We start from the raw sequence: 17,210 nt of genomic DNA on the forward strand, positions 1-17,210 counted from the left end.
TTTGTTTTAGTTTTCCCCGTTTTGAGGTTTAACATCTGCTGCCACCCCACACACAATGGAGGTGAATAGTGCTCACATCATTGAAAAATACAACAGCCTCATTTCTTTCTAGAAAATATGTCCAGATTATTTTTGTATAATCTACAGACATCCCAGGCAGCCAAAGTGAAACCGGAACCTCCAGGTTCTTTTCCAGAGGTAAAAAATCAACATAACTTTACTCAAAGTATGTTGTGAGCTGTTGGTGTATGTTTAAATATGCAAATAAGGCATTATCTTATCAAATGTGTGCTAATTTGATTACATTTCAAGAACACAAATCTGAAAATGGGATAAAGCCAGGTTCAAGTTTGGGATTTCTTTGTTTCACTCCATAAATCAGAAAATACTGTCAACAGCATTAAAAACAATACATATTTGCCATGTTTTTAAGAGTACAATGTTCTATAAATCAGACTATGAATGATATAGTAAAAAAGAAAACTGTAAAAATGTATATACCTATGGATAGGAATGAATGGTTGGTGGTTTAATTCCTGTTCCCGCTACAATGTTGTAGCGTTGTTGCTGGTAGCAGATTTAATAAATAATAATTAATTAATATAAATTGATGTCACTATTATTAGTAGTTCAATTATGATTTATGAACCCATACATTATTATAAAAGAATGATGGTACCCACCTTACGCCATAAGCCACCATTAGTTTGACAAACAGAATTTAACATAAAATAACATTTTGGATGAAAACTTCCAAATTAGATGTTAATAAATTTAATCTTAATCCCAGGAGTTCTCCTCAAGGTGTACATATACACACACAAATCAAATGATCAAGTTATTTATAAAGAAAATATTATATAAGTCTTTCATCTCGAAGTCTTTTCGTTTAGAGTCTCTTGCTCTTAATATGTCTCCAGCACGTTGGTGCAACGCTGGTTAGAACTGCATGGCGGTGGAGTTAAGGCTTTAATTGTCCTAAGCACAACAATTACAGTGAAGCAGTCTTGTTCTCAGTAAATCCTTCTTATTATAGTGTATACATGTTGTGGAGGTTGACCAAAATGTGTGTTTTGGGGTCCAGGCTAATTTAAAGATGTTAAACCAATATGACAGACGCCTGTGCTAAGAATACCAATAATAATAAGGTGCAAAATGAGGGATTTAGGAATTACAAGAGAAAGGGGAAGAATGAGGAAAAAGACATTGCTGTGCGAGCAGAAATGTCGTAACCACCTGCAACGGAAACACCCTAATTTAAAAAAAAACAAGACAGGAAGTATTGCACAGTCACATGTCTCAAGCAGTTGTAGCAGGATTGTTAGTCTGGAGAGAATGATGCATGGGCAGCGTCGCATCTTCCTGCTCACCTACATGGTGGCTGTTGGTAAGATCTCAAATTTTGATGAACAATATTTATCTACCAAAGGAAAGATAGGGATGTTTGATGTGTGTAGGGTAAGACTTGAAGGTGATTTTGAGGCTAAAACCCTTGAGAGATGTTTGATGTTGTGTGAGCTCCTTTTGGGAGGGTAAAATAACAAAAAAAAATTGCATTTTTTTGCAACGTTGGAAAACGTTGGAAAGTGGGTGTTTGTTTTTTTATTGTTTACTTAAATGTTCACGATACAGATTTGATCATATTCAATCATTTAAGTTTCAACACTCAGTTTGATGTGTGCTGAGTGCAAAAGCTCAGGAAATCCATCGTGGTGAAACTACTTTTTACAGAAGACATGGTGCCAATAAAAACTGAAAGGTCCGTGGTTTTAAAGAAACAAATTGTTTTTCAGATTTTAAAATGTAATTTTTAAAATGTTTATGAGCAGCACTCGGGAATATTTCAAAACTTCAGCACAAAAAAACAAAACAAATCTATCAATACAACTAGCGATACAAGAGGAATTGTTATGTGATTTAGGTGAACTGACCCTCTAAATCCAAACAATATGTTAAAAGAACAACATATAATGGCCGAAAGAGCTGAGCACACTGAAGGTTTTTCCTGCATTAAGTGACTTTTTTTATAGGCTGTAATTACAACATTGACACAAAATCACTATATGGGTGTGATGGCAAAGTTGTTTGTAAAGTTGGCTATTTACACATCCAGCAGATACGGAGCATCTGGCATTCTTTAGATTTGTGGTTATGTGTTCCCTCAGAATTAATAGCACATATTTGCATAATGCAATTAAGCACTTGAATGTACGTAGCACACCAGAATTTGAAGTAAGTTCAACAACAATGGCAGAAAGGTTATTGGAGAAACTAAGTGAGATATTTTTTTTGTGTAGTATATTTTGTGTGTGACATCTGATAAACTCGGTTGGGTCTGAAGATTGAAAATTTCAAAAATCTGGATGTGTGGACTTAGAAAGAAGTAAGCTTTCCAGACCTCTGTAACCCACTCCTCATCTTTGCTTAAGGCTAGCAGCTTAAGCAATAGCCACTACTGCACATCACACACAGATCTCCGACCAAATTGTTGCAAACGAGTGGCATTGTGGGTAATGCAGTCGCTGGGTTTTGTCAAGTGCCAACCTCCTGGTCTGAAAAGGTAAAAAAAGGTAAAGTCAATGCAGAAGTTTGTTAAACTTGCATTCCCTCTACTGGCCACCTGGGAGCGACTATCTGGTTACAAAAAGATGTCTATGAGAAAGCGGCAGTCCATAAATCAATGGGTGACGTCACGGTGCCTACGTCCACTTCTTATATACAATCTATGGGTTTTGACACAAGGAAGTTTCAATTTTGCTGCATCAAATTTGATCCTTATTTAAACAGTCCATCCAGAAGCTGATAATGTATTAGGAGTGCAATGCTAGATCGGTGGAGTTAAGAATAACACTATAGCAACCACCTTGAGTGTCACGATGTGTAGTTATGTTAACTTTGTAAAATCCGACGTTTTCAAGTAATATATTCTGGTGTCAACTGGGCTTGATTTGGCCCTGATCTGTCCCCTATAGTTAGATATGTTTATTATGTATGTGAACGATGGCGCTCTTGATGCAGCCACATGACTACATGTATAAAGTAAGTGCACCATGAAAAAGGCAGGATTAAAGATATACTTTATATATATTTTCAGATTTCCTTTGGCAGTATTTTACACATTAGCTACATTTCCTATATTTGAACTGTATTTATAATTTTCTTTTTCTAGAAATATATTCTTAAATGTAAAAAGTGGGTTGTGCAGACCTAAACAATTTATTAATTATTAATTATCATAAAGAACAACTGTAGTGATGAATGCTTGGCAACGTTAGATTACTAGCCAATCTTTGAAATATAACATTATTTCTAAAACAGTAATGTTATTTCATATTTCTCAAATTCTGATCGTTTATAAATTTCAAATTAGTTGCCACCTATTTAGATTAAGATAGAACGAAACAAATCAAGTCCATTTGCCAAAACTTGGATATGTGGTCTTTTTCTCACAAATTGCAGCCATCCCTGTCTCTTTGACGTTCAACATTGATATGAAAACTCCAGATGTCTATACTGGGGAACAAAAGGATTTCTTTGGATACAAAGTGCTTCAATTCATGTCTGGCACGAACAAAGGGTAAGTTTCCATTTGCAGCTTGGTGGTTCAGTTGATATGTCGTGTTGCTGTCCTGAAATTGTCAAAATCGTGATTACTCATAAAGTGAAAGTCATCAAATTTCTATTAGCCATCCATGGTTTCCTTTTTTATATATACTTTAAGTGTAAGGAAGATCATTCTGGTTTACTTTATCATTAGCTCCTCTGAACACGTAGTTCAGAGGAGTTGAATGATATTGCTTGCTGTGACTCACCTTCCTGTTGCATTACAAAGAGATAATGCTGACAACAGCAGAAGCCTTGTTTTGCCTTTAGTTAAAACTGTGGGCGCTCATGTAAGCCTGGCCACTAAAATGATTAAACACTTCACAGGATAATCGTAACTGCACCGCTGCGGCTAAATGGATCTGGCAGCATATGTAAACCCGACCAAAACCGCAAGATCCAGTGCTTCAACCCTGAAAGTATGTAAATCCCTATTTTTTTTTTCAATATTATACAATGAATCCTTTAATAAAAAAACATGAAAACATACAGTGTCCAACAATGCAGAAATATGAAATGCCAAATGAAATGCTACTGTCACCGATATTTCTCTAACAGAGACAACAATACCAGTCAAGCACTTTGGCCTGTCGATAGCTGAAGACTCCAAACGCTCCGAATTCACTGTGAGAAAAATCACAAAGCTCAATCGCAAATACACTTACTCTGTGACAGGTTCTGAGCAAAAAAAATCTGTATGATGAATCAATTTCTTTCACCTCATATGTTCGGATCTAGGTGTGCAGTCCAAGTGTAGTCCATGAATGTAATGGGAACTCCTATGTGAACAGCGAGTGCTACAACATCACAAATCAACTTCAGGCAATCTCCTCTTTCAGACCTGCTTTCCAAGGTAAAAGACACCTGGAGAGTGTAAACTTCTACAACTCTGTGGTTATTACAACTTATTCTTCCTGCACTGAAATAACATTCTCAATGCCCTTGTCCTGACTAAATATCCTTTTCACTTTTTTCAGGATGCACAAAAAAGTCAGTGGACCTTGTCTTTCTATTTGATGGATCATTGAGTATGACCGAAGCAGAGTTCAACAAAAATAAAGATTTTATAGTGGATATAATGAACAGCCTTAAGAACTCATCAATCAAGGTCTGTGTGCTACTGCAAAATGAAAGCGTTAATAGCATTTGTTTGTTGAATTATATGCACATAACATTGCATACTATATGATCTTGTCTGCTTTTTTCAGTTTGCAGCAGTTCAGTTCTCCAACACACCTCGAAAAGTTTTTGACTTCAACGACTACACAGCTGGTACTGATCGCAACCAACTTATGAATGAACCCCATATGAGGTCTCTCACCAATACACATGGAGCCCTCAGATTTGTGTTGTAAGTTCAGTTATGTAAAAAAGTTTTCAAATTCTAACTGAATAACATTTAAAAAACATTAAAGAACTTGCACAATATAACTATACTTATGAGCATCTTATTTGTTGAAATAATAAATGTTAATTTATGGATGAAGGGTTATTTATTTATTTTCTTAATGCTACTTTTACATTTGTTTCAGGGATCATATTTTGGAAAACCCAATGGCAGGTGCTTCTCCTGATGCAACTAAAGTTGTGGTACTAATTACGGATGGAGATCCCAGCGATTCAAACGACGGCATTATTAAAAAATATGATGAGAAAAACATAATTCGCTTTGTCATTGGGGTAAGCTGTGATGTGATATACATGTCTCATTACTCTGTCTGATAAATCTATTTATTCAGCTAAAACAGTCACACGTGTAATTCCTCAGGGATCAAGTCTTACAACTGTACCACTATGCAGATAATACACAGTCATACTTCTCAGAAATGCACAACATCAGAACTTTTTAAAAATATTTTGTCTAGTAAAACTTGTACGAATTCAATTTGTACACAATCATATTGTTTATCTAGCTGACATTGTACTCTGGATACTACATTTTTTTCAAGAAGCATTCTGGTTTCAGGTCAAAAATGTTGAAATGGAATTATTCAGAGCCATTGCTTCAGAACACAAAAATGCCTTCAAAATTGAGAACTATGACGGACTGAAAGGAGTACTGGAAAACTTTCAGAAGAAGATCTTTAAAATGGAAGGTGATGTTCTATTCAGTTTATTTTCTTCCCGTACAATAGTGTTACAAAAATAATTTTTATCTCCCTGAAGAACCTCTGCAATGGCAACATGAATTGCTAATGGTTTCTGTTTAGGCTCAAAAGTGGCTCAGGCAGGCAATATGACCAATGAAATGTCTCAGAGTGGATTCAGTGCTGCCTTCTACAACGTGAGTAAAATCAAAAATCTGTAAAGGGTCAGGTAAACAGTATCTTTAAACAGCAATATTTGATCTAGTTAATAAAAAGCATTTATGTCTAGAGACCATCTTGCAATACCAATTTGGGCCAATACATAAAGTGGGGGCCCAGTGGTCCCTTCCCCACTTCCTATTCCATATTCCAAGTTCTTAAATTCACAGCGTTTGCTGTTTCAAGTTGTGAAAGCAGACTCAGCGCCCTTGATCTGACCACAGCCATCTTTGTAATCTGCCTTCATTTTAAACTCAATTATACACCTGTAGAGATTGGTGACTGCATCTTGTACAATTGTCTCATAATATATGAATTAAGTTGCTGTGCCACATTGAATGGCCTGTTATCTTCTACTTTCATGGCATAAGTGAAGGATTCTCAGCTATTCAGCAATAGCTTGCAATCTTACTGTTACAAACTCTGTTCCATAACAAACAACCGGAGGACTGAAAAAGTAGGATAGTTGTCGTATCCCCTTTCCAATGTGTGTACTGTACTTTGCAAGGAGGACAACAGGACAATCATTTGACCTGTCTGTGTGGTATCAATGGTTTAGGAGTTTTAAATTACAGCGCACCATCAAGGTAAAATTGAACTAGTGATGTTTGGTACAGACAATTTAAGTTGAAAATAAAACTGGTAGTAACCACAAGGGAGTTTTGATAATACAGGTTTCAGATTTACATTTGTTATCAAAAAAGTATTGGCAGCAAACATGCCTTGAGCTGCTTACTTTATCAGAAATGCAACATAATAAGTCAGACTTGTTTCCAGGCGAGTGTTATTTATGTAGAAACGATAACCATAAAAAGAATACATAGAGACGTAATTAGTGAATCGAAATACATGGAATGGTTATTAAAATAAGGCTAAAAAGCAGTATCCTGTAGACTTCTTTGACACATGTAGCATCCATCCAGTACCCTAACTGGGTAAAAGTTGGGCCAATGGAAGAACTCAGCAGAAGTGTGGCAATAAAAGGTAAATAGTGGCCTGAGAATGATGCTAGCTATCTAAAACAAAGAGACTATTTGTTGATTTATCGTTGGAGCTAACTGCGATACTGAAACAACCAAAGAAAATCTGCGGCCCAAAAATATTTTTACAGCAGATCGCCATTATAAATCTGTAAAACTGCTTAATCCTCAAACTAAACAAGCAAACAAACCATGAACATTAAATACCATGTATAACATAAGTGTGACATCGTCTTAATGTTAACTGCTCATAACCCCCTCAATTCAATGTTGACAGTTAAATATGTACAGTTAGCATGCTCCACTTTAGCATGGAGATTACATGTTTTTTGCTTATTTGGTTTCTTAGCTTTTTGGATGTCTGTTAAATGATTTCTTCTCTGACACAGTTGATCTGTCTCCTCCGAACATAATTACTGTTGGTAATTCCACTCCTCTCTGTGCTCTGACTGGACCTGCACATTTCTGTTTAACAGGACAAATTGATTCTGGGTTCAGTGGGATCAAACAGCTGGTGTGGTTCTCTCCAAGAACTTCATGAACAAAAAGAAACACAAATTGATGATCCACAAATGCTGATGGACTCCTACATGGGTACTGAACATACAGTTGTTAGTTTCTTTTCAGATTACCTGCTTCTTTATTTCAAAAAATATATTTTTATTTGATTAAAGATGTTGATGCTTTGAGGTGATGCTTGGCAAAAACACATGCCTCAGTAAATTACCTCTATCAGTTTCCAATCTGACCATATGTGACTGACACTGTTGCAGGATACTCACTTTCTGTTGGAGAGAAGAATAGTGTTCCTCTATATTTCACGGGGGCACCAAGATTTAAGCACATAGGACGGGTCATACTTTTCAGACACGATGGCAAGAACTGGAAGGCGGCCCAAAGAATAGATGGGGACCAGGTCGGTAACTGTCTTGAGAATTATATTTATTGTTAAAAATCTGGTTTACTATACACATTCCGAACAAAAAAAGTTTTCAGCTTTAAGGGTGCTATGCTCAGCATGTTTTCCTGAATCTGCCATTGCCTTTTTGTTATCCCATTAGAGCTAGCGTCCTTCCTTTTTAGGACATTTCTCATGAACCTACTTTGTACACAAAGAACAGCAGCTTGTCGCAAAAAGGAAGGTTCATATTTTTACCTTTGAGATAACTCAGTAAAACTTGTAAACCCCAGACTCAGAAAACTAAACTGACGGGCTTCTTTTTGCCTTACAGTAATCATGTATATTTGTTTGATAAAATGCATTTAGAGATGTTGCAACTTTATGAAAATGTGCAAAGGCCTATTTCTGTGGTTGCAGGGAGGAAACCAGAGCACTTCCTTGCACTACCTAGTTTTGCTTAAAGAAAAACTGTGAGACAATAACAGTTGTTCGAAGCACAATAAATGTTTATACATGTAGGCTTTTCAAAAATGGTTAAGGGATATACATTTTTTTTTAACTTAATTGATATAAACTTCACTTTTCAGATTGGTTCCTACTTTGGTGCAGAGCTGTGCTCAGTAGATGTCAACTCAGATGGTAACACAGATTTCTTGCTGGTGGGAGCTCCACTGTTTTACCAGCATCAGGAAAAGAAAGAAGGCCAGATTTACATCTACACACTGACTGATGAGGTGGGCAGTGATAAATGGCTACTATGTGATTGACAGCTCGCTACTACGGCGTTGCACGATCTGGGAGTTCACCATGTTTTGCTATTACAACTTTAACCCTTTCACAGTGTCTTTTCAGTTCATAAAAGTAAATTTTAACATTTTGTTTGCCGAAAAATGCCCTGTTCAGCACGTAGTCCTCAAACCAATGGGTGAGGTCACAGTAAATACAGCTACTTCCTATATACAGTCTATGGTTCAGAACCAGTGTTTGAATATTAATGAGGTTCCTGGGAGCTAATAAATGCATTATTCTCTTAACAAATGAACATATGTTCTTATTTCCAACAGATGCAACTGATAAGTGAACTGAATGTGACTGCACCATTCATGGGGAGATTTGGCTCCACCATATCCAGTCTTGCAGATTTAAATGGAGATCAACTCCGAGACGTAGCTGTTGGAGCCCCCCTTGAGGATGATAACACCGGGACTGTGTACATCTACCTGGGTGACAGACACAGAGGGATACGCAGCACTTTCAGCCAGGTGAGACAAAGAAAAACATTGTCTTTTTTGTTTTGTTGTATTTTTGAGACAAACGTAGTTGGCCCTATACATGAACAAAACAGCCACAGATTTGGTGAGTGGTCACTCTGCCTGGAGCAGGTGTATTTTTGATAATTGATAGTGCATCAACATCATGAGGGTTTGACAAATGAGTTTGTTTGCCAATACATCAGACATAAACTGGCTTTTGAATAAAACTAACAAAGACATCCTTTAAATAATATGGCTTAGTAGAGAATAAGATTCTCATCAGTGTATTTTTCAGTGATATTGGTATTTAGCTTTAAAAACCTGTATCTGTCTCACACTGGGCATCTACCAAAATAACTAAACACACAGCATTTGACGCAACCCCCTCTCCAATGAACGTATTTTCATATGTGTGCAAATCATGCACTGTTTCAGTTGTCCAATCCATGTTATTCCAGAGAATCATGGGACAGCAAATAAAGCCTGGGCTGAGATTCTTTGGACAAGCCATTGATGGGGACATTGACCTTGGAGAGGATGGACTCCCAGATATTGTAGTCGGATCACAGGGCTCTGCTGTTGTCTTAAGGTATGGATTCTGTGAACATTATGTTGTACAATTGCAAACTCCTTCCCTTTCAAAGCCTGACTACATCTCAATGCTGAGTTTTCACAACAAAAGAGTTGAGCACATTGACCGAGAATCTACCAAGCACCATGAGACAATGTACGGACCAGAACAATCATCATGTACTGTTAATGGTACATGATGAGTGTTTACATGAAGTGACTTGCCTCTTTTTGAAACCGTAGAACTTCATGAACATCAACTAGATGATTGTATACTAAACAAAAGAAGAACACATTTTTTGGATTCCAAAATAAAGTTGAGATGATATTTGGTGTTTTCAACCAATCAGGTGGAAGGACTCTTATTGATGTCTGAATGAAGGAGAGAACTGGCAATCATTTACTATACAAGCAACTTAAATGGCTGACTCAATGGATGAATCAGAAGCCACAATTCAAATTCATGTACTGAGATCTTGTTAAACCATCCTTCATGCATAAGTAAACAATCAGCCTACAGAAAATATCATGTGCAAAGTCTGATTATCCATCTTTTTGATGAATCTCTTTCAGGTCCAGGACCGTCTTTAATGTCACTGCCCATCTGTCTTTTCTACCTAATAAGATAAGTACTGACAAAATTGACTGTCTGAGCAACACAGATGAAACTTTACCAATGGTGACCCTAACAGCCTGCTTTGAAATGGTAGAAACAACAAAGAGCAAACCAGGTACGGGCCTGACCCAATAATGGGATTCATTAGCAGCTGCTGATACAGCACACCCTATCAATATTTTAATCCTGATGTATGCCTTTGCAGCGGGAATGAGCTCCAGCCTAAACATCTCGTACATGCTCGATGTGGATCCAATGAGACAAACAAATCGAGGTTTCTTCAGTCAAACCAACAAGAAAGCTAGAAATCTTATCTCTACCTACGAACTAAGGGATAAGGATACCTGCTTCAACTACTCCGTCTTCATGCCAGTATGAAGATTAATTGATAATATTCACCCTCCCATATGCCGCTATGACCAACTGTACTTCTATAAATTTCATCCATGTCTCTATACCTCAGCTAGTTAATTCCTAGATATTTCCACTAACCCACACAACACACTTTAAATCCACAAAGGTTTTGTCAAATGTATTGATTCACTTTTTTTGGTTACAGTGATTAAGATGCCAAAATTAATATGCTTTGGGCAAGTGTTCTAAGGACTCTTTATGGTACAGATTCCTCAAAATTGTGTTCAATTTTGTCTTCAAAGACAAGAACATTTTCTGATAATGACTTGTATTAAAACTTCTACACTTGTTATATATATATAAATAGAAAATATTTGCACCAACCTACCTGCCCGTGTAGCAACACCTTTTCTTTCTTTATCAGAAATTTAGTTTGTAAAATCAGATGCTGACTTATTTGTCAGCTTAATCACCAAAAAACAAAACAGTAATAATAATAATTGTAATACACTAATGCATTATTTAGTACTTTAGCTTAATGTTGAAACACAATTTTCAAAATATAAGTGTCTGCTTTTTGTCTGTGCTTCAACAATAAGCAATGACTTGTCTTTTTCTTGCAGAAATGTGTGAAAGACACATTATCACCCATCCTCATCAAATTAAAATTCTCCCAAGTTGACAGTGAGAGTGCGATTGCCGTCCTGAATATGGACTGCAAAATGCCGGCTATTGTTGAGGTATGTACAGTGACTTCAGCAAAAGGCTGCAGGCAGTCACATTCATTTGAATCCTTGCTGATTTTCTCTTTACATGTCCCAAAATCAATCTGTGAGACATTTGTGAAAACATAAAGAAAAGGATCTAGGAGGTGAAATGGAATTTGTTTTTTTCGGATGCAACTATGACTTTGTCAATTTGTTTCACTTTCACAGACTGCCTTGAGTTACTAAAGATCTGAATTAGCCAAATAGTGGTATTTTTTCCAGGCTAGCTAGAAACGTAAAACTTTTGTATCTTACTTTTTTGTGGTTATATTGGCAAGAAATTTGAAATTACTTCTCTGATTAATTCAAACAATGTGCAAAATGTACATCCAAAATTTGTTGAGAAATTTTAGTTGTGACCAAAGTGGTGGAGCAGTAAACTACCATTGCCAGCCTTAGAGTCTGGCACATTAATTGTGGTGGTAGATGGAAAGTGCAGAGGCGTTCCTGTTACGTTTCAGTCATATCACCTGTGACTAATAATGAATTTGTCTGGTAACAAGGTCTGGTTTGTTCATTGTGTTCCAAAGGAATCCTGTCTTTGTTACCATTGTTTTCTGAATGGCTCTGCATTTTCAACAATGACCTGAACAGACATTTCCTTTTATTACAGATTCCCTTTGAAAAGCATTGTAGAAAAAATGACACCTGTATTGCCGAACTTGATGTGGATTTCAACTTCACGTATGTATAAATTATAAACACAGCACACAACTGTAACATTAACATCATATGACCACATTTACTCTCTTTCTCTTAGGACTCCAACATTATTGGTGGCAAAAGATAATTACTTCAACGTGTCTGTTAAACTGTCCAATCATGGTGATGACTCCTACCACACCAGCCTAACAATGCACTATCCCAGAGGCCTCTCCTTCTCTAGGATGACTCTTATAGAGGTAACTTTAAAGTTAAACGTTTATGTCTACAACTGTACATCTGCTTGTTCCAACTTTACTGCTTATTAGAAGTTATGATACTAATTTTAAATTATATCATAAATAACATCTGTCAGAAAGACGTTCATTTAATTAACCTCCCCTGATGTCAAGTGCAAAACTACTGCAATGCTTCTTTCACAAGTTCTGTGCCACTAAAAAAGTAGATGAAGAAAACCCATTCAGGATGTGTGGGTTGTCAGAGGTGTTACTGATCAAAACATCAGACCGTGAGAACGAATGTCGTTTGAAATCTTTAGACTTGCCTGAAAGCTTGAACTAAAACATCACAAACGTGACAGCATTGAATTCAAACTAAAAGCTTTTATTCCAGAGTGTCTCAATTCATATTTTTTTCCTAAAACAGGCAACACGACCAACAGTCCACAGCTGTCACGATCTAGAAGGAGTACTTGACAGAACTACATGTGGTGTCAGCCGCCCTGTGTTTCGCAGCAGATCAGCCGTGAGTCATATTGCACCCGGACGCCCTCATCCCAGACAGAAGTTTCGCTATTTTCAGAAATCAAGAACTGTGACCGACTGCCTGAACCTGTGATAGTTACAACATAGGCAACTTCTCTCATTTCGATATTTTCTCTTTCACTCACATCTAACATCATTTTCTTTTTTCCTGTGAAGGCAACATTCAGAACTGCTTTCCACATCATGACTGAGTATGAGTGGGATGACACAATTACGATAAACATTACTGGTGAAAGGTAGCGGCTTTCTCATACAATCCAACACACAGACCGTAGCCAAACATTGTCTATGTATTACTAAAATATGATTGATTACTATATCATTACATATTGCCTGTTTAATATTCACAAGAAATGCTTTTTACATCCTCAGCGATAATACAAACTCCACCAGGATTGCTTTCCTGACCAAAAGCATCCCAGTGCAATTTGAAATAAAAATGGCAGTAATAGTGTAAGTTCTGAACTGTAGTTCTTATATATGCCTAGTCATTTTTATAATTTAAATTGTTACATTTATTATCCAGTCAGTGGTAATAATATCCTACAGCTACCTGCATGTTGTGATTATCCTGTACACTTTACAGGAAAGAAGACCCTATCAACTATCTGAATTTCACAACAGAGGATACTGGAACAAAACAAATAGTTGCTATATACAAGGTGAGGCAGTAAATTACTGTGCAACAAGCAAAGCAAATTTCAACTAATCATTAAGTAGCTTACTGATCATGCTGCAATTTTAGACCTGCCTTTGCTGATTGTTTGGCTACATGTGAGGAGCTGCATGGTGGTGCAGTGGCTAGCACTGTTGCCACAGCAAGAGGGTGTAATTCCCAAAATGTCAAACTATTCTTTTAAAATGGAGCAACTGTCTCTCACTCTTGCAGATAGAAAATATTGGTTTCAAGAACTTTCCTGTCAAAGTGTCCCTGTTCTTCCCAACTAAACTGGAACATAACTTTGAAATGACAAACTATCAAGTCTTTGTCCAGCAGGTAACTAGCGACTGACAGAACGCTACTTTTACTTGATCATACTGCTGCTTTCTATAGAATTACAAATCCTTCATGTGTCCTTAATTACCTTTTTATTTTTATTTTTTAGAACAAAACTCAATGCACAGGCATTACTGACACAAAATCTGAAGTAAGTAAAACATATTCAGTATCAAAATATTCTAACTGAACATGTTGTGGAATTACAAATCCCTTAATAAAATTAACTGTTGCTGTGTTACAGTACTGTTCGCCAGAAAAATATTGTAAAATCATAGTGTGTGACAGTTTCGTCCTGGACAGTGAATCACCCACTGAGTTCACATTGTCAGGAGACGTACAATTCAGGGATCTCAAACAGTATGCAGCAGTACGTAGCAACGCACACACACACACACACAGAGTATACATACCACATATACCATTGAAAGTGGTGAATATATCATGAACTGACACACTCTTACTTTGCAGAATATTGCCTTTCTTAAACGATATACTGGAGATGGCGGAGAGGTTAAATTTAAAAGCTTTATACACGTCAACTATGACAAGCGACGATATGTGCTGGACTCTCATAAACAACAGGTATGTTCACGTTTGACCACAGTTATGCCATTTTAAAGATATTGCTTTTTTTGTTTTTCAGGATAATATACTGTATATATTAACAAAATAAATATGGTTTTACGCAGGAGAAGTCCAACAACGATCCAACGCTGAAATGGGTACATTCAGTCTACAAATAAGCAGCCACAACTATTTTATATACAAGACATTTTAGATCCTCATTCACATATATAGAGGCCCCACTTTGAACAATTGTATATTCTCTGCTAACAGACTGAAGTTCGGGTTGAGTTCATAATCCTCCCGGATCAACTGCTGATCATTTCAACTGGAGTTGGACTGGGACTGTTGCTTCTGATCATAATCACTGTCATCATGTTTAAGGTGAGAGTCGATTTACAAATTTAATTAATACAAGAAAAACTTCTATCCAAGAGAAACTTCGAGCTGTTGCTTGAATGTTAGTAACTGATCAAATAACGTTTAAATTATACTTTTCTGCTGCAAAATGTGCCTCTGTGGTGTTTGGTCTAATGATATTCTTGTGTCTGTCATAAGTTGGGTTGCTTTAAGAGGAAAACGCTTGATTATTATCAAGAGCAGGACGACGACGCTGCTCTTCAGGCGGACACCCCTACACAGTCCACATCTGCCCCCACCAACAGAATAGACAGCCAATCGGAGACTAACGGCAAATGTGACAAACCTTCAGAGGAAGATGCGCTTCTTGATGATGGTGAGGTAAACGACAGCACCCCACCATCTGATACAGAGGAGGGACTGGATTAGTGGGTTGACTGAATTATAATGCATGCAGCATGCACAGGAGGTCATTAAAGAGTGCTGCAAGAATGAGTTGCCAGGAAATCAGTTAGAATTTTTGTACTTCCAGTTCCCTCATCTCAAAGTCAATGCGTTTTTTGTTTTTTTAAATGGGCTTTATAAGGTCTGTTGGCAACACAAGCTTAAGAGATTTTAACATTTTGTTCTATGGCATAAAATATGTAAGTAAATACTCCACTCTTTAATTTTGAGGGTTTTAAAAAGAGCTGGCGCGAGGAGATTATTAGCTTTCTCCAGTGCTGTCAACTGCATCTCAGTCTTCCTCAGCAAGTAGCATTTGTTCAGTTATGATTGAGGTGACTAAGTATGAAACTTTGGTCACATGGTAAGTGCTGGTCTGGTATCATGGGGGAGATCAAAACCCCCCAGATTCCCCTGGGGGAAAAAAAATGCATGATGTATTTCATCACACGCAATAACAGTAAAACAGCAAGGACGCTGAACAAGTGACTGAATGAACACCAGAAACATCAGCTGTCTGTGAACGTGGTCACACAGCGTCGACTGGGAAAACCAGGGGTCAGTGGACATTCACATCACATGCCAGACTTTTAACAGAGACAAAGATTATAATCTCCCCTCTACATACAGCAAACTGTATATCATGTGACCGACGTTCCATAGCTACAGCAGGTATAGGTAGAGGCACCGGATCAAACGAAATCTCTGGAAAAAGCTGTTTTTTGTTCATTGTTTTTGTCAAATCATAACATGGTGAAATGCTTTTATATATAGTATTAATATTAAAGAGGCATGTTTTTTTGAGCTATTCACTAAATGATATGACTGAGCTGTGATGATTCACATCAATTGACATTTCATGTGTTGAAAATGGCTCAACACTGCAACAGTTTTAAATCAGCCCTGAACCCCCCCTGCACAGTATTTATTGAGCAAATGTGAGTTCTACTTGTATTATAGCCGAGTGCTTCTGAAAATGTATAACTTGTGTGAATGCAGTGGTAAGTCTAATGCATTGTTAATTAGTGAGCCTGCAAAACATTGTTTTTATAAGCAGCAGTCATTTGGTTTGAACCACTTTACAACAAAGTACACAAAATTGTGTGTATAATTGCCAAGCGAGTGCAGAGAAAATCAATGGTAGAAACTGCTGCGTCTGTCTAAAGGAGGAGCAGCTTAAGGGGTATCTTCCAGCCTGAAAGGCAGTCACAATTAATCAAACTTTGTCTTTGAATGTTGTATATACAAAAAGTAAGCAACAATTCCTGTAAAGTAAACCTTCAAATTACTTACGAAATAACATTTTACATTTCAGGCCACAGGGAAAAAACAAGTATAATGTTGTGTTAACAGGAGCAGTATGATGAACTTTTTGGCCTTCCATTGTGTCTGTACAGTATATATATATTTTTTTCTTATGCCCTTAGATTATCTTGTTGGGGCAGTGTTTATGCTTTCTATTAATAAAAACCCTCAACAATCCCACTGTGTCTGTGAGAGATTGAATATTGTATTATCTTGTGTTTGTCATGTATCATTCTATGATGCGCCAGTTTTAAACAAAACACCCATTTACTTGCAAGAGATAAAGTAAAAATATATTATCTTTTCACTGACAACCTGTCCAGAAAAATGGCATCTCATATATGTTGTCATTTTTATACAGAAATGCAGCTGTAGAAAAACAAGTAGTAAAAAAACAAACTGAAAATAAATGCAAGGAAGCCTTTAAACATATATCTTGATGATTTAAACAGATTTCTTTAAATGAGTTTGTGACGTTTGCTTCAGTTAGCTGTGGTTTGCCTTTCAGTGTGTTGGCAAAGCACCAAGCACTTTGCACCCTGGCATCAGTGTGACCGAAGCCCCAGAGTAGCTCACTCGTCACACATGCTGGCCGTGCCATCAGTTGCATAAGATACATTGACATTGAGAAAGTAACAATAAAACTGCTGTGTTGTTGAGGGGAATACTTTAGTCTATGGGTTGAAAGAAGAATTCAACATAACCTGGACTACTTCTACAACCTCAGTGACTACTTACACTGAAAGAATAAGATTATTTA

General features: G+C 37.0%; 1 protein-coding gene across 1 annotated transcript; it reads left to right on the top strand.

Annotated features, from left to right (window-relative positions):
* The first annotated feature begins 1,304 nt into the window (after window positions 1-1,304).
* On the top strand, window positions 1,305-16,627 carry LOC142949501 (integrin alpha-M-like). The gene is made up of 31 exons (XM_076091178.1): window positions 1,305-1,387; window positions 3,460-3,577; window positions 3,931-4,022; window positions 4,162-4,229; window positions 4,342-4,456; window positions 4,581-4,711; window positions 4,812-4,954; window positions 5,136-5,283; window positions 5,570-5,699; window positions 5,814-5,887; window positions 7,366-7,483; window positions 7,663-7,805; window positions 8,378-8,524; window positions 8,855-9,052; window positions 9,502-9,632; window positions 10,187-10,344; window positions 10,435-10,601; window positions 11,207-11,323; window positions 11,964-12,034; window positions 12,111-12,252; window positions 12,659-12,757; window positions 12,934-13,013; window positions 13,150-13,230; window positions 13,364-13,439; window positions 13,667-13,774; window positions 13,884-13,925; window positions 14,019-14,144; window positions 14,246-14,359; window positions 14,467-14,499; window positions 14,615-14,725; window positions 14,900-16,627. The coding sequence occupies exons 1-31, from the start codon at window positions 1,336-1,338 to the stop codon at window positions 15,128-15,130; spliced, it is 3,564 nt and encodes a 1,187-aa protein (XP_075947293.1). The 5' UTR covers window positions 1,305-1,335; the 3' UTR covers window positions 15,131-16,627.
* Window positions 16,628-17,210: the final 583 nt, after the last annotated feature.

This window comes from Anarhichas minor, unplaced genomic scaffold (genome assembly GCF_050575085.1).
Source record: "Anarhichas minor isolate MPS153535 unplaced genomic scaffold, ASM5057508v1 ptg000014l, whole genome shotgun sequence".
In the NCBI taxonomy this organism is placed as follows: Eukaryota; Metazoa; Chordata; class Actinopteri; order Perciformes; family Anarhichadidae; genus Anarhichas; species Anarhichas minor.